Source organism: Bufo gargarizans, chromosome 6, assembly GCF_014858855.1.
Source record: "Bufo gargarizans isolate SCDJY-AF-19 chromosome 6, ASM1485885v1, whole genome shotgun sequence".
Taxonomy (NCBI): domain Eukaryota; kingdom Metazoa; phylum Chordata; class Amphibia; order Anura; family Bufonidae; genus Bufo; species Bufo gargarizans.
In genome coordinates this window covers 123389155-123416574 of record NC_058085.1, presented here as the reverse complement: position 1 = coordinate 123416574, position 27420 = coordinate 123389155, and the positions used below count along the sequence as shown (strand labels likewise).

Sequence of the window (27420 nt, the reverse complement as noted above, 5' to 3'; positions counted from 1 at the left end):
GATACCAGATGTGTCACACTTTTTTGCTGCCAAGGTGGGCAAAGGGGCACATATTCCAAAGTGCACCTTTCGGATTTTGCAGGCCATTTTTTACACATTTTGATTGCAAGGTACTTCTCACACATTTGGGCCCCTAAATTGCCAGGGCAGTATAACTACGCCACAAGTGACCCCATTTTGGAAAGAAGACACCCTAAGGTATTCCGTGAGGGGCACTGCGAGTTCCTAGAATTTTTTATTTTTTGTCACAAGTTAGCGGAAAATGATGATTTTTTTTTTTTTCTCTTTTTTCCTTACAAAGTCTCATATTCCACTAACTTGCGACAAAAAATAAAAAATTCTAGGAACTCGCCATGCCCCTCACGGAATACCTTGGGGTGTCTTCTTTCCAAAATGGGGTCACTTGTGGCGTAGTTATACTGCCCTGGCAATTTAGGGGCCCAAATGTGTGAGAAGAACTTTGCAATCAAAATCTGTAAAAAATGACCGGTGAAATCCGAAAGGTGCACTTTGGAATATGTGCCCCTTTGCCCACCTTGGCATCAAAAAAGTGTCACACATCTGGTATCGCCGTACTCAGGAGAAGTTGGGGAATGTGTTTTGGGGTGTCATTTTACATATAACCATGCTGGGTGAGAGAAATATCTTGGGAAAAGACAACTTTTCCCATTTTTTTATACAAAGTTGGCATTTGACCAAGATATTTTTCTCACCCAGCATGGGTATATGTAAAATGATACCCCAAAACACATTGCCCAACTTCTCCTGAGTACGGCGATACCAGATGTGTCACACTTTTTTGCTGCCAAGGTGGGCAAAGGGGCACATATTCCAAAGTGCACCTTTCGGATTTTGCAGGGCATTTTTTACACATTTTGATTGCAAAGTTCTTCTCACACATTTGGGCCCCTAAATTGCCAGGGCAGTATAACTACCCCACAAGTGACCCCATTTTGGAAAGAAGACACCCCAAGGTATTCCGTGAGGGGCATGGCGAGTTCCTAGAATTTTTTATTTTTTGTCGCAAGTTAGTGGAATATGAGACTTTGTAAGGAAAAAAGAAAAAAAAAAGAAAAATCATCATTTTCCGCTAAATTGTGACAAAAAATAAAAAATTCTAGGAACTCGCCGTGCCCCCCACGGAATACCTTGGGGTGTCTTCTTTCCAAAATGGGGTCACTTGTGGCGTAGTTATACTGCCCTGGCAATTTAGGGGCCCAAATGTGTAAGAAGTACCTTGCAATCAAAATGTGTAAAAAATGGCCTGCGAAATCCGAAAGGTGCCCCTTTGCCCACCTTGGCTGCAAAAAAGTGTCACACATCTGGCATCGCCGTACTCAGGAGAAGTTGGGCAATGTGTTTTGGGGGGTCATTTTACATATACCCATGCTGGGTGAGAGAAATATCTTGGCAAAAGACAACTTTTCCCATTTTTTTATACAAAGTTGGCATTTGACCAAGATATTTTTCTCACCCAGCATGGGTATATGTAAAATGACACCCCAAAACACATTCCCCAACTTCTCCTGAGTACGGCGATACCAGATGTGTCACACTTTTTTGCTGCCAAGGTGGGCAAAGGGGCACATATTCCAAAGTGCACCTTTCGGATTTTGCAGGCCATTTTTTACACATTTTGATTGCAAGGTACTTCTCACACATTTGGGCCCCTAAATTGCCAGGGCAGTATAACTACGCCACAAGTGACCCCATTTTGGAAAGAAGACACCCTAAGGTATTCTGTGAGGGGCACTGCGAGTTCCTAGAATTTTTTATTTTTTGTCACAAGTTAGCGGAAAATGATGATTTTTTTTTTTTTCTCTTTTTTCCTTACAAAGTCTCATATTCCACTAACTTGCGACAAAAAATAAAAAATTCTAGGAACTCGCCATGCCCCTCACGGAATACCTTGGGGTGTCTTCTTTCCAAAATGGGGTCACTTGTGGCGTAGTTATACTGCCCTGGCAATTTAGGGGCCCAAATGTGTGAGAAGAACTTTGCAATCAAAATCTGTAAAAAATGACCGGTGAAATCCGAAAGGTGCACTTTGGAATATGTGCCCCTTTGCCCACCTTGGCATCAAAAAAGTGTCACACATCTGGTATCGCCGTACTCAGGAGAAGTTGGGGAATGTGTTTTGGGGTGTCATTTTACATATAACCATGCTGGGTGAGAGAAATATCTTGGGAAAAGACAACTTTTCCCATTTTTTTATACAAAGTTGGCATTTGACCAAGATATTTTTCTCACCCAGCATGGGTATATGTAAAATGATACCCCAAAACACATTGCCCAACTTCTCCTGAGTACGGCGATACCAGATGTGTCACACTTTTTTGCTGCCAAGGTGGGCAAAGGGGCACATATTCCAAAGTGCACCTTTCGGATTTTGCAGGGCATTTTTTACACATTTTGATTGCAAAGTTCTTCTCACACATTTGGGCCCCTAAATTGCCAGGGCAGTATAACTACCCCACAAGTGACCCCATTTTGGAAAGAAGACACCCCAAGGTATTCCGTGAGGGGCATGGCGAGTTCCTAGAATTTTTTATTTTTTGTCGCAAGTTAGTGGAATATGAGACTTTGTAAGGAAAAAAGAAAAAAAAAGAAAAATCATCATTTTCCGCTAAATTGTGACAAAAAATAAAAAATTCTAGGAACTCGCCGTGCCCCCCACGGAATACCTTGGGGTGTCTTCTTTCCAAAATGGGGTCACTTGTGGCGTAGTTATACTGCCCTGGCAATTTAGGGGCCCAAATGTGTAAGAAGTACCTTGCAATCAAAATGTGTAAAAAATGGCCTGCGAAATCCGAAAGGTGCCCCTTTGCCCACCTTGGCTGCAAAAAAGTGTCACACATCTGGCATCGCCGTACTCAGGAGAAGTTGGGCAATGTGTTTTGGGGGGTCATTTTACATATACCCATGCTGGGTGAGAGAAATATCTTGGCAAAAGACAACTTTTCCCATTTTTTTATACAAAGTTGGCATTTGACCAAGATATTTATCTCACCCAGCATGGGTATATGTAAAATGACACCCCAAAACACATTCCCCAACTTCTCCTGAGAACGGCGATACCACATGTGTGACACTTTTTTGCAGCCTAGATGCGCAAAGGGGCCCAAATTCCTTTTAGGAGGGCATTTTTAGACATTTGGATCCCAGACTTCTTCTCACGCTTTCGGGCCCCTAAAAAGCCAGGGCAGTATAAATACCCCACATGTGACCCCACTTTGGAAAGAAGACACCCCAAGGTATTCAATGAGGGGCATGGCGAGTTCCTAGAATTTTTTTTTTTTTTGCATAAGTTAGCGGATATTGATTTTTTTTTGATTTTTTTCTCACAAAGTCTCACTTTCCGCTAACTTAGGACAAAAATTTCAATCTTTCATGGACTCAATATGCCCCTCACGGAATACCTTGGGTTGTCTTCTTTCCGAAATGGGGTCACATGTGGGGTATTTATACTGCCCTGGCTTTTTAGGGGCCCTAAAGCGTGAGAAGAAGTCTGGAATATAAATGTCTAAAAATGTTTACGCATTTGGATTCCGTGAGGGGTATGGTGCGTCCATGTGAGATTTTATTTTTTGACACAAGTTAGTGGAATATGAGACTTTGTAAGAAAAAACAAAAACAAAAACAAACAAAAAATGTCCGCTAACTTGTGCCAAAAAAAATGTCTGAATGGAGCCTTACCAGGGGGGGAGTGATCAATGACAGGGGGGTGATCAATGACAGGGGGGTGATCAATGACAGGGGGGTGATCACCCATATAGACTCCCTGATCACCCCCCTGTCATTGATCACCCCCCTGTAAGGCTCCATTCAGACATCCGCATGATTTTTTACGGATCCATGGATACATGGATCGGATCCACAGAACGCATGCGGACGTCTGAATGGAGCCTTACAGGGGGGTGATCAATGACAGGGGGTGATCAGGGTAATCAGGGTGATCACCCCCCTGTCACTGATCACCCCCCCTGTAAGGCTCCATTCAGACATCCGCATGATTTTTTACGGATCCATGGATACATGGATCGGATCCACAGAACGCATCCGGACGTCTGAATGGAGCCTTACAGGGGGGTTATCAATGACAGGGGGTGATCAGGGTAATCAGGGTGATCATCCCCCTGTCACTGATCACCCCCCCTGTAAGGCTCCATTCAGACATCCGCATGATTTTTTACGGATCCATGGATACATGGATCGGATCCACAGAACGCATGCGGACGTCTGAATGGAGCCTTACAGGGGGGTTATCAATGACAGGGGGTGATCAGGGTAATCAGGGTGATCACCCCCCTGTCACTGATCACCCCCCCTGTAAGGCTCCATTCAGACATCCGCATGATTTTTTACGGATCCATGGATACATGGATCGGATCCACAAAACGCATGCGGACGTCTGAATGGAGCCTTACAGGGGGGTTATCAATGACAGGGGGTGATCAGGGTGATCACCCCCCTGTCACTGATCACCCCCCCTGTAAGGCTCCATTCAGACGTCCGCATGATTTTTACGGATCCATGGATCGGATCCGTAAAAATCATGCGGACGTCTGAATGGAGCCTGACAGGGGGGTGATCAATGACAGGGGGGTGATCAATGACAGGGGGTGATCAGGGAGTGTATATGGGTGATCACCCGCCTGTCATTGATCACCCCCCTGTAAGGCTCCATTCAGACGTCCGCATGATTTTTACGGATCCATGGATACATGGATCGGATCCGTAAAAATCATGCGGACGTCTGAATGGAGCCTGACAGGGGGGTGATCAATGACAGGGGGGTGATCAATGACAGGGGGTGATCAGGGAGTGTATATGGGTGATCACCCGCCTGTCATTGATCACCCCCCTGTAAGGCTCCATTCAGACGTCCGCATGATTTTTACGGATCCATGGATACATGGATCGGATCCGTAAAAATCATGCGGACGTCTGAATGGAGCCTGATAGGGGGGTGATCAATGACAGGGGGTGATCAGGGAGTGTATATGGGTGATCACCCGCCTGTCATTGATCACCCCCCTGTAAGGCTCCATTCAGACGTCCGCATGATTTTTACGGATACATGGATACATGGATCGGATCCGTAAAAATCATGCGGACGTCTGAACGGAGCCTGACAGGGGGGTGATCAATGACAGGGCGGTGATCAATGACAGGGGGGTGATCAGGGAGTTTATATGGGGTGATCAGGGGTTAATAAGTGACGGGGGGGTGTAGTGTATTGTAGTGTGGTGTTTGGTGGGACTGTACTGACCTACCTGTGTCCTCTGGTGGTCGATCCTAACAAAAGGGACCACCAGAGGACCAGGTAGGAGGTATATTAGACGCTATTATGAAAACAGCGTCTAATATACCTGTTAGGGGTTAAAAAATTCGGATCTCCAGCCTGCCAGCGAGCGATCGCCGCTGGTAGGCTGGAGATCCACTCGCTTACCTTCCGTTCCTGTGAGCGCGCGCGCCTGTGCGCGCGCGTTCACAGGAAATCTCCGCTCTCGCGGGAGGACGCGTATATGCGTCCACCCAGAAGAGCAGGACCGCCGGCAGGACGCAATCCTGCGTACGGCGGTCCTGAGGAGGTTAAAGGGAACCCGTCACCAGGATTTTGTGTATAGAGCTGAGGACATTGGTTGCTAGATGGCTGGTAGCACATCCGCAATACCCAGTCCCCATAGCTCTGTGTGCTTTTATTGTGTAAATAAACCGATTTGATACATATGCAAATTAACCTGACATGAGTCCTGTATGTGAGATGAGTCAGGGACAGGACTCATCTCAGGTTAATTTGCATATGTATCAAATCGGTTTATTTACACAATAAAAGCACACAGAGCTATGGGGACTAGATATTGCAGATGTGCTAGCGGCGATCTAGCAGCCCATGTCCTCAGCTCTTTGCACAAAATCCCGGTGACAGGTTCCCTTTAATTAATGACCCCAATACCCATTGCCCAAATAAGAGTTCAGTCGACATCTATCTTATGTGGTGACACATTGATGACCTTAAGAATGTCCTCACATTTACTGCAGAGTAACCAAATCCCTAATCCATAAGCCTTTTCAGATATAATTAAACGTGTTTCCACCAAATTCATTTTATAGAATGAGGCTCAGCTGCAGGACCAAGCACAGCCATGTGGGAGAGAGAGGTGCTGTGTCTGGAATTTCTTTTCAGTTCTACTAACGGGTTCAATATGAAGCTTTTGTATCATCAAAAACATGAAAATGTAATCAATGCAGAATTCTAAGATAATACATTACATGTCTCATATTTTGATTATTGTAGGCTCTGTGCACAAGAGTTCAAAGGTTTACAGGGAGTCTCCAGACCAGCAAGACAAAGACCAAGCAATATTTAATGGAAATTTAGCAGATGAGGGTGCGGAGGCCACTGGAACAGTGCAGTAAGTAATGCATCCTATTAACCACTGGAGAAAACAAAAAAATAAATAAATGAATGTGTTGTCAAGTTTAAAACCATAGCTCGGTTTGGCCGAAATTAGAAAGTTGCTCATACCATTAAAGGGGTTGGTCGAGTTATATGAAAACTCAGGTTACCCATGTAAACTGCCTAAAATAACAACTTACTGCTTACCCGTTTTCCCCTCTGCTACTTCCTGAGATGCACTCCAGGCTTCACCGCTGCTCTTTGTCTGGGGGTATAATTGTCCTTCTCTTTGGCCTTTCATCCTCAGTCGAACAGACAGAATGAACGCACTAACCAGAATCTCAAGACTTATTTGAGATGTTTCGTCTCGGAGAACCAGGAGAAGTGGTCCTCATTTTTGTCTTTAGCCGAGTTTGCCATAAATAACCGAAGACAGGAGTCCAGTGATAAGTCGTCATCCATGGTTATGACCACCTTGCAATCCATCAGCGGTGGCTGTGCTTGCACACTATAGAAAAAAGCGCTGGTCTCTCTGGTGGCAAAGACCGTAGGAGCGCACATAGGATGGTACTTTTTTCTATAGTGTGCAAGCACGACCACCACTGATGGATTGCAGGGTGGTCTGTAACCATGGAACGAGCAGAGTGTAATATGATGGGAAAAATGAGTCCAGCCAGCAAAGGAGGCAATATGAACAATCACAATACATTAGTAAGTGCCTTGTATTAACTTTCTCTACATGATAAATGCTATTTGCTCAAGTGACACAACCCCTTTAATGGGGTCCACATTTTGCGGACAAGTATAGGACCTGTTCTGTCTTTTTGCGGAACAGTCATCGCATGCAGATGTGGATTATCCGTGTGCTTTCTGCATCCGTATGTCTATTCCGCAAATAGACTATGTCCGCAAAATGCAGACCATGGACCCATTAAAAACAATGGGCCCGCAGCTAAACTGAGGATAGCACACGGATCGCATCTGTATTTTGTGGATTCACAATTTCGGGACTGCAAAACTGATAGGGTCGTGTGCATGGGGAATCACTGCTATAACTGAAGTGTCCAGCAGAAATCTAAAGAGTCCTTCTGTTTGATATAGTATAACACACTTGTATTCTACTTTTACAGGACAGAGAAAGTGGATGAAATGATCAGAAGGTGGGAAGGTTCCTTCTTCAAGGACAATCCTAAACTCAGAAAGAAATCTGTGTCTTTAAGATTTGACCTCCACATGGCAGCTGCAGATGAAGCATGTTCCCAGACCAAAAAGGACAATCTACCTGACATCGAGGTTCGGTTAATCATGAAACGCTCGAGCAGCATTCCCACCATGAGTCCTTGACCTCACAACTACCAACCCAAAGAAAAAAGGCAAACAACTCAGATGACGACATTTGGTAATACTGCTAATCATATCAAGACAGAGGGTTGCATTGGATCTAAGAGAAAAACTGAATATGCATTCTTCATGCAAGTATAGAAGTTTCATATAATTTGTATGTATATTTATTGAAGACGTAGAAGTTAGAGGCCTAAAATATATATTTTAATTGTTTGTTACAGACAGGTACAATCCTGGACCAACGCTCCTTTATTTTAAATTTCTCCATTGCCATTATAGGACTCATAGGCTGATCAGTATTCACAGAAATACATTTCAAGGAATTGTCTAATATTTCATATCCTCTTCTTAGTCACCTATTGAGAACATTTTGACCCAATGTGTGTAGGAAAGATTTAGGGCTAAACATTAGACTGTTGACCACCTATAGAAGGTAGCACAGTCATATAGAGTGCTAATGATCTACTAGGGATTGCACTTTACTGTATTTCATTCTTGCTGGTGCACAAAGGTCGAGCTTGGGATTGGGTTGAATTTAAATTAATGGTGGACAAATTTTCTAATAGGACACTAGTGACATAAGTAATGGTGATTGGTGCTTACATGTATGGTGATTATCCAATTGCATTGGGGAGATGGGTGATTATTGTAATATTTGGGTAAAGGGCAATACAAATAATAGATCAGCCCTATAGCCAGGGGCGTAGCTATAGGGGGTGCAGAGGTAGCATTCGCTACCGGGCCCAGGAGCCTGAGGGGCCCAAAGACCCTTGTGCTGCATAAGAAGACACACAAAGCACTGAGGGAAGGGGGCCCCAAGCCTAACTCTTGCACCAGGGCCCATGAGCCTTTTGCTACGCCCCTGCCTATAGCTAAACTTAGAATTGGGTCCCACTCCACCAAGTGAGTTTATGAAATTGAAAGGTTATGATTATTATAGTAATAATAATTTCTAACTAACCTAACCTATGGGGAATGGCCCACCTCAGATGCTGGGTCTTATAGAAGTTGCTGCTACCCAGGTGGTTTTGCTCTTGCCTTATGTCTACTGTACACCTTAAAGGCTTTGAACACTTTTGCACAGAATTTTTTTCATTCCTTTGCCTCTTAAATAAAAAATGAAGCCACTTTCTAATTAGTTTTCATTAAAAATTTTCTTCCATTTTGCTTCTGCAGAGTGTGTGCAACTTCTTCACCCAGCTGCTGATGTTTCTAAATCTGACATAACTCCACTTTCCCCTTCCCTCTGTCGGTGTTTGCAGGAAGAGGTTGTAAAGGGCAGATACTGTATACACTGCTCACAAAAAGTTAGGGATATATGGCTTTCAGGTGAAATTTATGGAAAATGTTAAAAGTTCACGCTACAGTGATATTATATCATGAAAGTAGAGCATTTAATTAGAAGAATGCAATAGTAATTTCCTCATCTCAAACAATTTATTGAAATAAAAGCAAAAAACTGTGGTGGGTATACCCTCACAGAAAATGTCAATGTCTCAATAACTTGTCATGTGGCCTTGAGCATCAATTACAGCTTGACAATGGCATCTCATGCTGTTCACAAGTCGACTTATTGTCTGCTGAGGCATAGTATCCCACTCTTCTTGAAGGGTGGTCCTCAGGTCATTGAGGTTCTGGGGTACAGAGTTACAAGCCTCTACATGGTGACTCAGTTGATCCCATAAGTCTTCAATTCAGGTCTGAAGAAAGTGAGGTACCCCAGTGTCTAGTAGCCGATCCCTAATAATGCAACCTCGATGAGCTGGCGCATTGTGATTGAGGTTCTGAGGTAGAGTTATGAGCCTCTACACGGCGGCTCAGCTGATCCCATATGTTTTTAATGGGATTCAGGTCTGGCGCATTTATCGTTTGTGAAGATGAAATTAGACCTGTGTTGTTCATGTAGAGGCAAGTAGTATGGGCTTGTCACTGTACCGTTCACAAAGTGTAGGGCAGTTCTGTATTGACTAGACACACCTGTCCACACTGTAACACCACCACCACCAAAGGCTTGTCTGGTGACAACAGTGGCCGATGCATAACGCATTGAAGTGTCCAACTCCTTGGCGGCCATGATTTCTGCTCAGCGTCCGTGAATCGACTTTTATCAGTGAACAGCACTGGGGTCCACTGGTCCCTTGTCCAGCGTAGATGCTCCCTGGCCCATGCAAGAAGATGACACCTGTGCCTGGTGGTGTGGTCAGGTTGTCTAGCACGCAGACCATGTTGATGAAAACAGTTTCGAATGGTCTGACATGACACTTGGGTGCCTCTCATGTCCCTTAAATGTGCCTGGAGTTTTGTGGCATTTATCATCTGGTTCCGCAGGGAATTGTTCACAATAAAGCAGTCATCAGTGTGGGATGTAGCGAAAGGACATCCACTTCTATACCTTTCTGTGACTATTCCAGTGTTTCTGAATCTCTGTTTCAACCTGCTTTTGACACTCTGTGACGTGCTAAGCTCAGTGGCCACTTCCGTCTGAGAACATCCTGTTTAAAGCCTAGTAATGGCGAGGTACTGTTGATTACTTGTTAGGTGTCATCTTGGTCCCATAATGTCAAAATGTGAACAGCATGATGAGGAGGACTGTTTAAATACAAATTCTAATTGAACCAGAAAATCTATCGGGCGATTCATGGATCAAACACCTGTTGTGAATTGTGCCGTAAAGCTCCATGTTAGAGCACGGCAAGTTGTGCAAAAAGTACTGAAACACTGAACAGTTGGACATGTGCATTCAAAAGTTTAGAGAAGGTCATATTAGGTTCACCCGTAAAGGTTAGAGTGCATTTTTGATTCATCCTGAAATTTCATCCACAAGCCAAATATCCTTAACTTTTTGTGAGTAGTGTACGTGCGAGGGGGGGGGGGGGGAATGTTCCAAAGAGGACACCTCAAACAGGTTGCAGACAGGCAAGATAGCACACACAAGGTAGTTTGCTGTGGGAAGACATCAACATCCAGAACACACAGATTCAGCATGTACTACTTGGGGGGACACGTCCACATGGGTAAAGTCAACTAAGTGCAGTTGCAAACTCAATAGCTGAAGGTCTGAAAATAAATGTAGGAATGACAATTGCAGACTGAAACTTAGTGCAACTCATTGTTTCATGAAGACAACCCATTTATGAGCAAAAGCTAGCACAGCAATTACAAGTTTCTCTGAGATCAGGAGCTACCAATGAAGGAAGCCACTCCTGACCAGGCTTTCCCTCTGCATTCAAATGAATGACAATTCATCTAATGCATTTCACAATAAGATCCCACTCTTAATTGGCTCTCCATTCTGTTAGCTCTCAAGACCACCCTTAATAATAAAAATCTTCTCAGAGCTCCTCCAATCAGTAGACCTGCATCACAGTCGTCCATATTGTAAGCTTTTATGGCTAGGTGGAGGGACGTGCTAACATAAATGAAACAATTTATGATCAGGTCCTGATCTAAATTATTACAAAAATATTTTTAAACAGCATCACACACACAAGTGGCTTTTTTTCACAAAAACAACTTTGTTCCTCACAGAATATGAATGTCTATGCACAATAATTGAAACTGTAAAAAGGACAGTGCAGCAAAATCTGTACATTTTTCATCATTTCTCTCAGGAGCAGAAAAAAAACTAAAAAGGTAGCAAAATTGATTTCTAGAGTAGTACGTATGAAAGTAAGCTTCCAGAAAACTGAGAAGAAATCTCTGGGAATGGGAGTGCTGGCGGTTGTACATTTTCAATATGCACCACAGATGTAGGAATTGGGACCCTTTGGACCCATCAGAGTAAATGAATATGTACATGTACACTTTAAATTTTTGTTGTAATTTTTGTTGGGATTTATCATCAATAGGATAGACTCAAGTCCCTGGTCATGAGTTCTTGACCCTAAATGAGGTTAATGGCTGTCTGCTGAAGTTTGGAGCCATGTAGCATGAGAGGTCACAGCCAGGGTTCCTGTTAGGGTCCATTCACACGTCCGTAAGTGTTTTGCGGATCCGCAAAACACAGACACCTGCAATGTGCGATCCGCAATTTGCGGACCTCACATCACAGACACTATAATAGAAAATGCCTTCTCTGGTCCGCAATAGCGGACAAGAATAGGACATATGTTTTTTTCAGGAACGAAATTGCGGATCCCGAAAAAACGGATCCAGATCCAGAAAATGCGGATGCGGAACCCAGAAATGTGGATTTGCCTCAGTTCCAGCCCCATTGAAAGTGAATGGGTCCGCAAATTGCGGAACGAATGCGGACCCAAATTACGGACGTGTGAATGGACCCTTACTCTGATGTGCTAATCCAGTCCTGTGTGCCACATGTCCTGCAGTGTACAACCGGTTTCCGCTTAAAACATACTGGAGGTTTTCGCTTTATTCATACCGCCAGTCCCCACTTGTCAGATATTACTCCCGAGCCTGCAGTTTAACCCAAACCAGAACAAGTACAAGCATTTTTCTTTGCTAAGGAGTAGATTTCAGTTTCTGGCACACGGGCAGCAAAAGATGTGACAAATTTATTACAAGGCGTGCGTCTCTTAATAAATAGGTCAGATCTATCTCCTGCGGGCTTTAGAGAAATGCCTGCCTGTAGTCCACTTGCCCCACTGACTATTCTGTAGATGCACTGGCGGTGTACAGTAACGACATGCCACCAGTACTTCTTCCTGGAAGATGGTCTCCAGGGTCAGATGCAGTTAGCATAGGAAAAGTAGAGAAAGACCACGATGGAGGTTTTCTTTAAAAGTTGCCTGTCCTGTTTAAATGATGACATCTCCGCTACATGACTCACTGTCTGGCTATGCGATCCATTATATACCTGCACATCTAATAAACATTTTATGTATGCACAGAATTAAATAACACTTTTATTAGTATAGGCTTTATTATATTGTGTTGCTATTACATATTATATTATATTATATTATATTACTTTTTACCTTTGACCAGCTCATTTACACTGTGTTTATGCAATCACACTCCTGTACATGCCACAGCAGGATCACATAAACTGATTAGAATTGAATTGCTTATTCAGAGTTCATTGTTAATGGGCACAAATCCTGCAAAACTATTCAGCCATTAAAGGGATATTCCATTTTTTTTATTTGTTGATATAATAGAAATGTATAACATTTTCCAATGTATGTGTATTTAAAAATTTGCTTACTTACCTTTCTTATATCAGTTTGTTGACCCCTAATCTGCACTGTAGAATGGTATAACCCATGAATCAGTCAGTCCTGTGTAATGCATCCATGTCCTAATTAAAACATGGCATCAGTCATATCACCCCCCCGCTGACATTCAGTAAGCAGCAGTGTTATATGACATATACGTGCACACAGGACACTTCCATGGGGTAACTACATAGGACTAATGGTGGAAACCATTGTGGTTATTACAAAAACTACTTTACTGTATTAGGCTGCTTTCACACTAGCGTTCATAGGTCCGTTCGTGAGCTCCGTTTGAAGGAGCTCACGAGCGGAGCAGAACGCTTCCGTCCAGCCCTGATGCAGTCTGAATGGATGCGGATCTGCTCAGACTGCATCAGTCTGGCGGCGTTCAGCCTCCGCTCCGCTCAGCAGGCGGACACCTGAATGCTGCTTGCAGCGTTCAGCTGTCCGCCTGGCCGTGCGGAGGCGTGCGGATCCGTCCAGACTTACAATGTAAGTCAATGGGAACGGATCCGCTTGAAGATGACACCATATGGCTCAATCTTCAAGCGGATCCGTCCCCCATTGACTTTACATTGAAAGTCTGAACGGATCCGCTCAGGCTACTTTCGGACTTAGAAATTTTTGTAAGTTATTAATGCAGACGGATCCGTACTGAACGGAGCCTCCGTCTGCATTAATATGAGCGGATCCGTTCAGAACGGATCCGATCAAAACGCTAGTGTGAAAGTAAGTAGCCTTACCTGCAGTCTGTTTCCAGGTGATATGTAAAATGGCTGCCTGTCTCTAGGTGATGTGGTCATGTTGTTAATAAAGTTAAATGTCAAAAAATAAATAAATTACAAACACTAAACATACAGGAGGGTCAAGAAGAACAATGTTCGATGTTACAGCATTGATGAGGTGCTGCTGCAGGCAGTAATACAGTATATAGTGTATACGTATACACATGTATTGCATCTCAATAAACTGCTATTCAGCAGTTAGATGTCTGGACAGTTAAAGGGGTTGTCTCATCTTGGGCATTGGGGACATATTGCTAAGATATGCCCCAAATGTCTAATAGGTGCGGTTTCCAACACTTGGATCCACACCTATCCTTAGAACGGCGCCTGCAAAGTGACAAGGGGCGCACCACACATGCGCGGCCTTCCTCCATTCATTTTTATGGGCTTGCTGAATAGCTGTGTCAGCTATTTCTATCAGCCCCATAGAAGTGAATAGAGTGGTGGCCACCATGCTTGCGCTGTGCGCTTCCCATTCATTTCAACTGGACTTCCGAAGCTCGCCGTTCTGCTGTTTTTGGCACTCCCATAAAAATGAATAGAGGGAGGCCACGCATGCGCGGTGCGCCCTCCATTACTTTGCTGGCGCCATTCTAAGGATAGATGAAGATCCCAGAGGTGGGACCCGCACCTATGAGACATTGGGGGCATATCCTTGGGACATGTCCCCAATATCCAGGATGAGACAACCCTTTTAAATGAATGCCAGATGTCACATGACAGGATTGAGGGTCACATGACTGACGGCATCTTTAGTCCTATTCACGTCTTCTACAGATGCATTTTGCAGGACTAAAATGGGTCGTACCATTTCAGAGCGAGAGGCTATTGTGCGGATATAATAAAGGTCTGCAAGCAAAATTTTAAATACATGTATATTAGAAAATTGTATAACTGCCTATTCTCTAAACAAATTAATGTAATTGTTAAAACCGGAATACCTTTAATGATGGACATCAAATAAACATTTTGGTTCTAATCTGTATATATGATCCCCTTGCGGCTTACACAGCCGAGCGACCACGCAGCGGCCATGTTCTGGCTGGAGTCACTGGTCATCAGCCTAATGGAGCAAAGCTAAAAAGCCAACACTGACTAAGCTGGTGACTTACATATAATGGGACATCCACTGGTCATATGAGCCTTGAAATGACCGTGAAACAATAAGATCAGAACTTAGTTTCCTGCTTATGATTAAATTCATTAAATGTAATTAGGATTAAATTAACCACTAAATTATTCATAATTATATGTAATCTTGTTGCCATCTTTATTATAACACACTCACATTTTTTTACTGGCTTAATTCATTTTAATAATGGTTGTATTTTACCACCGCCCTTCCCACCCTTAATATTCATGTGGTATTTATAGATCTAATTTTATGGCATTTTTCAGCATCATTAGGGAAGTTATATATGCATACTCTTCTCCGGAACGTACATAATAATGTCGTTCATGTACTTTTATTCCCCTCTGGTGCAACTGAAGTCACATAACTTCCAAGTGCAGTACAAACGATTACGTCAAAGGGGAAGTAGAAGGGTTCATAGGCCATTAAAGGGGTATTTAATTATTACACTATTAGATAGGTGGGGGTCTGACTGCTGGGACTCCCACTGATCCTGAGAACAAGGCTCCCCTACCCAGCAAGCCCCCCTAAATGAATGGCGCAGCAGGTGGAGCGTGGGCACTAGCTGTAGGGCTGCTATACTAGGTTATCTCCAGCAGTCTCACAGAGAATGAATAGCGTGGCATGGCACATGCCCAACCAGCCACTCCATTCAATTCTAGGTTCTAGCAGCCAGGCCCCCACCAATCTAATAATTATCCCATATTCTATTGATATGGGATAACGTTATACAACTCAGACGGCCGTAACCTTTTTCTAGAGAACATGGGGTGGATTGACCTTATATAACTCAGTGGGGCAGTGTCCTTTCCTCAAACAATACAGTATTTCAAGATGAAAGTGAAAATGTAGCTTGAAGCAGGATAGTCAGCAGCATAAACACTGCACAATCCTCACTTTCAAGGACTTAAAGGGGTTGTGTCACTTCAGAAAATGGCATTTATTATGTAGAGAAAGTTAATACAAGGCACTTACTAATGTACTAGGATTGTCCATATTGCCTCCTTTGCTGGCTGGATTAATTTTTCTATCATATTGTATACAGCTTGTTTCCATTGTTATGTCCACCTTGCAATCCATCAGTGGTGGTTGTGCTTGCACACTATAGAAAAACGCACCAGTCTATGCAACGGTCCCGGACACCACTTTTTCCAATAGTGTGCAAGCACAGCCACTGCTGCTGGATTGCAGGGTGGTTGCAACCATGGAACCAAGCGGTGTATAATGTGATGGAAAAATGAATCCAGCCAGCAAAGGAGGCAATATGGACAATCACAATACATTAGTAAGTGCCTTGCATTAAAGGGGTTGTCCTGGTTCATAGCTGAACCTGGACATACCCCCATTTTCACCCCGGCAGCCCATCTGACTTGAGCATTGGAGCAGTTCATTCTCCGATGTTCTCCTTTGCCCACCCATCACAGCCGGTGACGTCACCGAACACACTGCCGGGCGGAAGCTTCCGCCCGGCAGTGTGTTATGATAAACAAAAGAGCCCGTGCCCTGAGCGATTTAGCGCAGGGCAAGGGAGCACATCGGAGCATGAGATGCTCTGATGCTAGCCTCAGGGGGGCTGCCGGGGGGAAAATAATGGTATGTCCAGGTTCAGCTCTGAACCCGGACAACCCCTTTAACTTTCTCTAAATAGTAAATGCCATTTGCTGAAGTGACACAACTCGTTTATTATGGCCTCTATGAAACATTTCTATATCACTTGCCATAAATCCATGTATACAGACAGATTTGTAGGTGGCTGTATACAGATACATAATATCAAGAATATACGTGAAATACTCCAAGACAGAAGGCCCTGGCAAGTGTTAGAGAGGCATGTCTGTGCCCTCGACAATGCCCAGGCCACTCTCCGAGCATCTCGCAGGACTAAAAAAAGGCTGGTGTTGCTGGTGAGTAAAAAAAACTAACTACCCCTCCCCTAGATTGTTAAAAGGGCACTTACTGCACCTCCAAAAAGCCTTGGCACAAAACAGACATGAAAAGTGAACATATGGGCTTATAAAAAGAAATAAATACCGTAATATGCAGAGCACTTCTGCACCTCAGGCATTTAAAGTAGGCAGGCCGTGGCTACCATCTGTTGGAGGTTGGTATCTTTAGGTCCCTAGCGTAATAAACCCTTTCAAAGCTCTCTAAACAATTATCGTATATGACTAATAAGAATAGATACCACACTTGATATGAACCAAAAGGCCAAGAAGTCTTTTAGGCAACTCATCTGCTGCAGAGGTGATGACAGGGAGTATTGTTTGTATGCCACCAGCATTTCTAAACCCGGCATACAGCCAAGGAAAGTATACCTTGTTGGGCAACTGCCTAATTTACCGTCCATAGCTAACAGGGTGAATCTGGACTGTAGGTGCTATATATACACATCACCCAACTTGCTCTTTTCTGCCCATACACGCAAGATAAATTTGCCTGAAATGGATCATTTTGGTTATTTCGATTGACCATTGTTTGAAAAATGAAAGCAAACAATTTTTCTCGTTGGCTGACGGCCTGCCAAATATGAGATCCAGTCAGGTTGGAAAATCTTGCCCGTGTTTGGCCAATACTTCATATGTATCATTTGCCACTTTGCGCAAGCCACAGGGAGTCGGTTTTTTTCCAACTGACTCCATGATCGTGCAAGTTCAGTCTCTCCAGGTGCTGGTGGCATCATCCATTGGACCACTGATCATTATCTTACGTATACAGCCTGCTTAACAAGGGAACATCATCCAACCTGTACCAATAGTCTCAGGACGAGGGAACCTCTAGTATGGAGAATTCTGGTAAAGGTGAAATCAGGAAAATTCAGGGAAGGGTGGAGGAAGTTAGGAGGCCAAATCTCCAACCAAAACTGATCTCTGAGTAAATGGCTGGAGATTGCCTTTAGATGTCCGAATAATATGCCAAACATTGGCTTAGCAAATAAATAATAAAGTCTGGAATTATATTCTGCTACAATACTTGGTTGATTGGTTCGACCATAGCAGAGGACATGGAAATCTGATGAAAGATCTCCACTCTGCAAGCAATGGGTATATTAAAGATACATTTTTGACATGAAAAATGTTCATTTTGTCATTGCAATTCATGCAGTAGCTGATTCATGCTGACTAGTACTGTAATATAATATATGTATACAGGCAGGCTATATAATGTGCTGCTGGAGATGCTTTTCTTTGTCCTCATCCAATTAAGGGCTGCTTCTTAGTTTTGCCTTTTAGCAATATCCGGCTTATTGAATGTAAACGCCTTGACGATTGTCTTCATGATGTTAATGTATTGCTTTACATCTAGCTGTACCTATGAAACCTAGTTTTGTGTATGTATAAGTAATATGTGGGGGAAATAATATTAAATGCATTGGTTTGGAATATGATCGAATTGTGGTGATGACTTGTGGATGACAATGCCTAATTTTTAATAAACTTGCTGTTTTTTATCAATAAAAATCTGAGTTTTTATAGTTTTATCCAGGCAAATACCACACGACCTGTGTGTCGACTGGAGCTTTAAAGGGGTTGTCTCACCTCAGACATTGTGAGCATATTGCCAGCGCTCGGCTATTTTCGACGATCCCATAGAAATGAATTGAAGTATCAGATCTTGAGGGCATATCCTAGTGATATGCCCCCAATGTCTGAAGTCAGACAACCTGTTTAAGGCTGTATTAGGAGTCTTCATAGCAGAATCCATCAAAAACACCCAAAACTATAACGGACACTATTCTAGTCAATAGGGTCTGTCAAGCACCATTGGTGTCGGTCATGTCAGGATTCCAGCACGTGTTATTAGTTAGTGTTGTTCTGCTCCAATGACATAGCAGAAGAACAGAAATAACAAGGAGGATGTGAACAAAGCCCATCCAGAATAAATAAAGACATTATGGCCATGATGAGGTCATGGAACCCCTCACAATGCACAGGCATCAAGGAGATGAAATACTGCCCTATAAGAAAGATCCAAGCTTCATCTGACCAGTCTTCAAGCAAGGCCCTGCCCAGGCTGGTAGCTAGACCGCCGCGAGTAAAGAGAACATCCTGAATGATGGGAATTCAGCAGTATAGTTTTATCATACAACAGCCCGGGATCATACATGTAGACACACAAGATGCCTTCCACAGGGCTTTGTGCTCAACTAGGCTCTAGTGGCTTACAGTGACTATTGGCAAATGTAGACAGTTCAGTTTCACAAACCTCTCTGGGAATGAATTAAAATGGTCCCCAGCAACCTGTCCTAGGATGTGAGGAGGACTGGTTGCCTCAGTTTGTAGAGCTATCCAGAAGGGTGAGGTGCCGGGGCCTTACTACACTGTTCTACAATAGATGGTAATGATGTGATCATGCCTATGATACGCCATCATGACTGAGCAGACTGACAGGAACGTTCACCAATATGTACATTATATAGTATATGCAGGTTCCAGAGTGTAGTGTGTAGTCTGGTCCCAACCCCTCACCCCCTCAGGCATCTCTGCAACCAGTACTGCTTACATTCTAGAATAAGTTGCGGGAGGCCATTTTAAACCATTCTCGGAGAACCCCTTTAAGGTGTTCCCCAGTATTATTTTGTTCTAATATGTCATATAGAAATGTCAGAAAATGACATCTTGCAAACCAAGTGCTGTCTTCTCTTCAAACAGCTGATCGGCGGGAATGCCAGGTGTAAGACCCGATCTGACATTGATAACCTATCCTGAGGATAGGTCATCAATATTACTGGCTGCATAGTCACATTAAAGGGAATCTGTCAGCTCTTAAAAAAAAACTTCTAAAACAAGAGTAAGTGGCGCAGATTGTAAGTGATACTGGTTATGTAATTATCTTCATACTCTCTTGCATTCTGATGTTGAGTGCTCTCCATTATGTCCATGAGCATGGGAATCCTATCGATGCATTTTACTGCTGGTTGTGGGAGCACAGCATCAGAATGCAGAAAAATATAAAGATAAAAATTAAATAACCGGACTCAGCACCACTTACACTATATACACCACTTACTCTAGTTTGGGGGGAGGGCTGGAGCTGACAGATTCCCTATAGAAAGAATCCAGCCTTAGGGCCCTTGCACACGACCGTATATGATCGTATGAGTGCGGGACAATAGTCCCATGGGCGGCCCGACGTGCACAGCATCATTGCAATCTATGATGCCGTGTACTCCCGCACGATCAAAGCTGCTCCAGGACATATGGCCCACTCACGGACCGTATGTCTCGCGTCGGGGGGCATACGGTCGTGTGCAAGGCCCCTTAGAGTTTTCTCCATATCTGTGGGATAACTTCACTTGAAGATCTGGGCCACCAAATCTGGCCTCATAAGGTCCATATGACACCACTTCCATGAAAGCTGAAGTGGATCAGAGCCCAATATGTTTCTTGGGAGCAGCAACATGGAGCAGAAGCACCGACTTGGCAGTCGGTATTTTTCACATTTGGAAAAGTATTGAAATGCAATCAAAAGAAGAAGAAAAAAGGGCAAATTGTTATATTATTTCTATATTTACAGAATCTGTTAAGAAGACTGAGGAGGTCAGTGGTGGGGCTATAAAAAATGAAGCAGAACTGAACATCCATTTTACTGATGACAGTATAGAGGCGATGGGCACACTGCAGTAAGTACTGACTACCTGTAACTCCCAACAATGATCTGTCACAACTCACCACGACAATACTAGACCAAAAGAATGATCCTACAGATTATACATATCATTAAATCGGTTCATACCCAGGGAAGGACTGAGAACTTAATGGGGCCCTGGAAACCTAAAAGTGGCCCCATGTTGTCGGCGGGTCCAATTTAACACAAGGAAGGACAACACAAGTAGACAAGATCAGGGACACCAAAATGCAGCACAAAATACCATCCCAGCAGACCCAAATACCACAGAGCACCACAAAATACTGCCACCATCGCTGGAGTATTCAAGTGTATCACTGTCCTGAGGGAGGTGATGGAGCTGAATTCAGGAGGGACTTGTGGCCACCGGCCAGGTGCATATACAGGTCCTTCTAAAAAAATTAGCATATTGTGATAAAGTTCATTATTTTCTGTAATGTACTGATAAACATTAGACTTTCATATATTTTAGATTCATTACACACCAACTGAAGTAGTTCAAGCCTTTTATTGTTTTAATATTGATGATTTTGGCATACAGCTCATGAAAACCCCAAATTCCTATCTAAAAAAATTAGCATATCATGAAAAGGTTCTCTAAACGAGCTATTAACCTAATCATCTGAATCAACTAATTAACTCTAAACACCTGCAAAAGATTCCTGAGGCTTTTAAAAACTCCCAGCCTGGTTCATTACTCCAAACCGCAATCATGGGTAAGACTGCCGACCTGACTGCTGTCCAGAAGGCCATCATTGACACCCTCAAGCAAGAGGGTAAGACACAGAAAGAAATGTCTGAAGGAATAGGCTGTTCCCAGAGTGCTGTATCAAGGCCCCTCAGTGGGAAGTCTGTGGGAAGGAAAAAGTGTGGCAGAAAACGCTGCACAACGAGAAGAGGTGACCGGACCCTGAGGAAGATTGTGGAGAAGGACCGATTCCAGACCTTGGGGACCTACGGAAGCAGTGGACTGAGTCTGGAGTAGAAACATCCAGAGCCACCGTGTACAGGCGTGTGCAGGAAATGGGCTACAGGTGCCGCATTCCCCAGAAACAGCGGCAGAAGCGCCTGACCGGGGCTACAGAGAAGCAGCACTGGACTGTTGCTCAGTGGTCCAAAGTACTTTTTTCGGATGAAAGCAAATTTTGCATGTCAAGGTGCCAGAGTCTGGAGGAAGACTGGGGAGAGGGAAATGCCAAAATGTCTGAAGTCCAGTGTCAAGTACCCACAGTCAGTGATGGTCTGGGGTGCCATGTCAGCTGCTGGTGTTGGTCCACTGTGTTTTATCAAGGGCAGGGTCAATGCAGCTAGCTATCAGGAGATTTTGGAGCACTTCATGCTTCCATCTGCTGAAAAGCTTTATGGAGATGAAGATTTCATTTTTCAGCACGACCTGGCACCTGCTCACAGTGCCAAAACCACTGGTAAATGGTTTACTGACCATGGTATTACTGGGCTCAATTGGCCTGCCAACTCTCCTGACCTGAACCCCATAGAGAATCTGTGTGATATTGGGAAGAGAAAGTTGAGAGACGCAAGACCCAACACTCTGGATGAGCTTAAGGCCGCTATCGAAGCCTCCTGGGCCTCCATAACACCTCAGCAGTGCCACAGGCTGATTGCCTCCATGCCACGCCGCATTGAAGCAGTCATTTCTGCAAAAGGATTCCCGACCAAGTATTGAGTGCAGAACTGAACATAATTATTTGAAGGTTGGCTTTTTTTGTATTAAAAACACTTTTCTTTTATTGGTCGGATGAAATATGCAAATTTTTTTAGATAGGAATTTGGGGTTTTCATGAGCTGTATGCCAAAATCATCAATATTAAAACAATAAAAGGCTTGAACTACTTCAGTTGTGTGTAATGAATCTAAAATATATGAAAGTCTAATGTTTATCAGTACATTACAGAAAATAATGAACTTTATCACAATATGCTAATTTTTTTAGAAGGACCTGTATACCTGGTGCTCCTACATTACAATTGAGAGCATGAGATGATTATGTACCTTGCCATCAGCCATGGGTTCAGGCGGCCCACTGGGCATTGACCCACCAGCAGATTTTCCTGTGGGGTCTACGGCTGGTCTCCCCTTTCATGCCGGTCACAAAATACATTAGGGTATATTCCCTGTCCTGGTCTTTGAAGGTTTTGTTGCTGCAGAGGATACAAATGACAGAAAAAAAACACACAAATGAATCAAAATTATATAAAGTTATAGCATTTATAGTTAAAATGACTTATCGGGAGTAATTATTGATGACCTACCCTCAGGATAGGACATCAATATCTGATCGATTGGGGTCTGACACACAACACCCCACCGATCAGCATGCTAAGCATAGCACTGTACACATATCAGAGCAACAGTGCTTGGCTATTTTCGGAACTCCCATGGCAGTGAATGAAGACTGGGCATGCTTGCACGGTGAGCTCTGCTTCACTTTGGGGGGACCTGTTCTGGAGATAGGAGCTGGTCCCAGAGGTGGGACCCACATCTATCTGACATAGGTGGCATATCCTAGTGATATGCCACCAATGTCTGAGATGAGAATACCCCTTTAAGGCAACAAGCACACTGCAGTGCAGTTTACGTAGATTTTCCTGCATTTCTGCACCAAAATCGGCATGCTTTGAATGCGGATTATGTTGTGGATATGCACTAGATCCCACCATTTGCATTGCAAAGGGTGAAATCTTTAATGGAGGATCATGTAAAAAAAAATTGACATGCAACATATTTCAAAATCTGCACCACAGGTCAATATCTGCATGTAAAATGTCTGCACTTTGGAGATGTGTATATGGTTCTGTATTACACTGCCACCCACCACCACTAGCCTACCCAACCACTATGATAACTATCCCTAGTGGTTATCTAGGACTGTACATATGTGCTTAACAAACATCTTCCAGTAGGCTAAGCTCCTACTAAAAATGGTCCATTGATATCCAAGGCTCAGCTTGAAACACTACCAATCCCTCCAGGTACACCTACAAGATGGACCACATTCACTCCACACAACAACTGTATGCGCATCTACATAACTACCTCCGAACAATACAAGACACTATATTATAAGATGAAACAGGAAGTCTGATCCAGGGTCCTGTGTCCATGTCCAAAACAAATCTCCTTGGTCACCAAAACCAGGGTAAGAGGGTCTGAAATACTGGATGGTGGGCTTCCAACACTTACTAGAGTCACTCTTTAAGTAAACAATATCACATTCAACATTATGTATAAGAACTTCATAAAGATGGTGTCCACATAACTTTTACCAATAATCTATTTCACAGAGCAGACAAAGTTGATGAAATCATCAATCAGTGGGAAGGTTCTTTCTTCAAAGACAATCCCCGACTAAGAAAAAAATCCATATCTTTAAGAATTGAGGTTCACTTGGAAGGTGATGATAACAAGTGTTCCCCCAACAAAAAGGACGATCTACCCAATATAGAAGTTTGGATGATCTTGAGACGCTTCTGCAGTAATCTCACTATGAGCCATTGATTTGGCAATCAACCGTATAATAAAGAATGGTATCACTAAACCTTGGATGTTTCTTTTTTTTTCTTTTCTTTACCATCATTTATCAGTGTGTTATTGGTTATATATCCATTATGGATGCTCAAGCCACCCACTTTTGTATGAGGCACTTGTGCGTCTGTACACTCAGCTGTGCCTGGTAATGCCCTAATACAGTGCTTGCTAAAGTGCCAATGCCTCTTTCTTGATCATAGGGGTATTGTCACGGACGTACCGAGACATACGGATGCCCCGGCGACAGTGTGTGGCAGGAGATCTGTGAGACTGGTAACACATGGTTTTATCTGACAGGTTTTTCTCGTGGATCAATTGGCATCTGTGTTGTTTCTGGTAATGGCCACACCCCTTGTCCCCAGGTGTTGCTTACATGGTCATTTAACCTGCTGCGCGGTTAATAGCTTCTGTGCCTGTGGATAGTTTGTGGTTGGATCTCGGCTGAGTTCCTGGTGCTTCCATTGCCTCTTTGAAGTTAAGTCTTTCCTTTCCCGTTTGTATTTTTTGGGGGTTCTGTGTGTTGGATTTTCCATTGTTTGTTTTAGGCCTGAAGAAGACTCCTGTTCATCCTTCCATTTTGAAGAACAGGTAGTCTCATCCTTGCCATTAGTACCAGGATCCTATAGGGCTAGATAGGACTCTAGGTATTCCTGCGTATGAACTCACCTACCTTTGGGGTCTGTTCATACTGGTAGTCAGTCAGGATTTTGGTTAGGGTTTTACTAGGAGGTGTCCATTTTCCTTCCCTAATTCTCAGGTCTGATTCCCTGTTTTCCCCTTCCCTTCTATGCTCGGTGATGTGTTTCACTCCCACACCGAAGTGTGACAGGTATGCCATCAATGAAAATTCCTCAAAAACTCATCTCAGTTCAGGAAATTCACTGTTAAACTAGGTACTTGTATAAATATATAAACAGACCGTAGTCTCCGTTCAGTCTCCAGAAGCGTCAAAGCTTCTTTACTGTAAGAACTGTAACTCGGTGGAATAGTCTACCTCAGGACGTGGTCACAGCAGGAACAGTGGGCAGTTTGCATCTATGCAAAAATATAAAGTATTTATTATACAATAATTTAAAATACAATCAAAGATTAATCAATGTGAAACTCAATAATCTGCAATGATACACAGTGATATGCAGTACCCAAAATTCGCCATAGATGGCACCAACACAAATACCAGCATGCAGACAGTACCTCTCAGACAGAAGAAAATAATACAATCCATCTCAACCACAATTTTTAGATATAAAAACTCAATAACTTTAATAAATTATACAAATCCTTGCTCTGCGCAAACCATGACAAATCTCGGATAATGGGGTAGAAATATAAATTATCAAGCCTGTTATTGACTATGGAATGAAATTATTCCAATCAGAGAGTTACCTCTGAAATCAATATTTAGGTATTTTATTCAGTAATTCACATCGTGACTGAATAGTGACAATATTGATGTAGCACTTTTAACAACTATACATCCGCCAACAGCGGGGAGTTTGCTGAATATCAGGCTGATTAATTTATATCAATTCTACACAAAATAAAGTTATACATTACCGAGAATGCAGATGATGTGGAGAAACTAAGGGAAGTCAGCTCTAAGGTACGATCTGGTCATTAGGATCTTTCTCCTGGGTTTTCTTTGATTCTCTGTGTTTTCTCTTTTTTTCTTGTTGTCCCTTTCCTCATGTGTGTGTGGTTTATGATCACAGACTTATCAGTTAGACACACCTTCCTAGCTTGGAGTTTTCCAATCATTGTCGGCTAGGCGTGTACATATGATAAGGACTATGATGTCATTGTATTACCCAAAATGCACTTCTGCTGTTGGTGTAATGTTAGTAATTTACCCCTAGGTGACACTATTACCTAAGCTATTAGTATCATTCTATAAAGGGTTAAATATTCAAATATGACGTTATCTCACATTCTATACACATGACCTCTGGAACCTAAATCAAAGCTAGAGGGATTAATTCTGACCCTTTTACTAATTAAAACACAGACATTTGGGCACCATTTAGACTTTTCCTATACTCTCAGATTTATGTACCGATAAATAATATGATGAGCCTTGTTTTCTCACAGAGATATCTGTGCCTCCTTTGCTACACCAGCGGGTAATTGATGGTTAGTTAAAATAACACATCTTTACAGATACTCATTAACAAAGTCCATACTTAAACGGTTTTCATCATATAATAGGAATATATGCATTCCTATTGAGAAATATATATGATAACAAATACATAAACGTCCCCAATAATACGTGACAATATAAAACGATACATATGTCTTATTGATTTTCTTATACAAAACTAAGGTTGATTATAAGCATATATAGGTATCACAGCTAATGTTGAGCAAGCACCAAAGTGCTTGTGTGCTCTGGCCGAACACATCAGTATGCTCATGTGTTCTACCGAGCCACATGGAAGTCAATAGGAAAACCCTAGGCACCTCCTGCTCCTAAGAGAAGAGGGTGTCTGGTTCATAAAAAAAGGTTAGAAATTAATGGTTTGTAAACAGCATTAAAAGGACAGCTGGATGCATCTTAGACTCCTATTATGTATGACATACAATAGACAACCACACAAAGGCTATATTCCAAAACCCAGGTATGTACAAGCCATCCATCCATCTATCCATGAGACAGATAACAGTCGGCATACCTTACAATAGCAGCCTTGTGCACTATGAGATATTCCAAACCAGCTCTCATCTGACTGAGAACCAGTAAACCTCAAAGTTATTTTGCATCTGTTGGATGGCTTGGGTGGACCTGCACACCTAGATTAATATCGTTAGGGCGACAAAAAGTTTTCTGATTGTTCTAACATAATATTCAATAACCTTTCTATACAGTTTTGTCATGTAAAAACTCATTTGCATAAACATGGACATATGGAAAAGACATGCAAATGAGCAGAATCTGCCTTGTTTTTCCGCTGTCATAAGACTATGAAAACCAATAGATGGCGCTATTGAGTTATGAACATCGCCATCTTTTAGTTTCACAGTCTTATGACAAGAGTAAACTAATAGTTTTGTCAGAAGACTATGAAACCAATAGATGGCGCTGTTTACAACTCCATCTATTGGTTTCATAGTCTTCTGACAAGAATATTAGACTATGAGTCTTATGACAAGCTTATTAGTGTAGCCTTTTGCATGGAAAGTTCGCAATAAAAATTCGCGTTCAGAATATTTGCGATCTACACTGAGTTATTACCCAGCTTTCTCAGTGTCAGATATAATCACTGAGTTATTACCCAGCTTTCTCAGTGTCAGATATAATCACTGAGTTATTACTCAGCTTTCCCAGTGTCAGATATCTTCACTGAGTTAGTACTCAACTTTCCCTGTGTCAGATTTTATCACTGAGTTATTACCCAGTTTTCTCAATGT

General features: G+C 42.8%; 1 protein-coding gene across 4 annotated transcripts in view; it reads left to right on the top strand.

Moving 5' to 3' along the window:
- Positions 1 to 9275, top strand: part of KRT222 (keratin 222) — a 71371-nt gene extending 62096 nt beyond the window's left edge. For all 4 annotated transcript variants that reach the window (XM_044298074.1, XM_044298075.1, XM_044298076.1 and 1 more), the window contains 2 exons: positions 6302 to 6419; positions 7534 to 9275. In XM_044298074.1, the coding sequence (XP_044154009.1) occupies positions 6302 to 6419; positions 7534 to 7747 (332 nt within the window). In that variant the 3' untranslated portion in view covers positions 7748 to 9275. The remainder of the gene's footprint in view (positions 1 to 6301; positions 6420 to 7533) is intronic.
- Positions 9276 to 27420: the final 18145 nt, after the last annotated feature.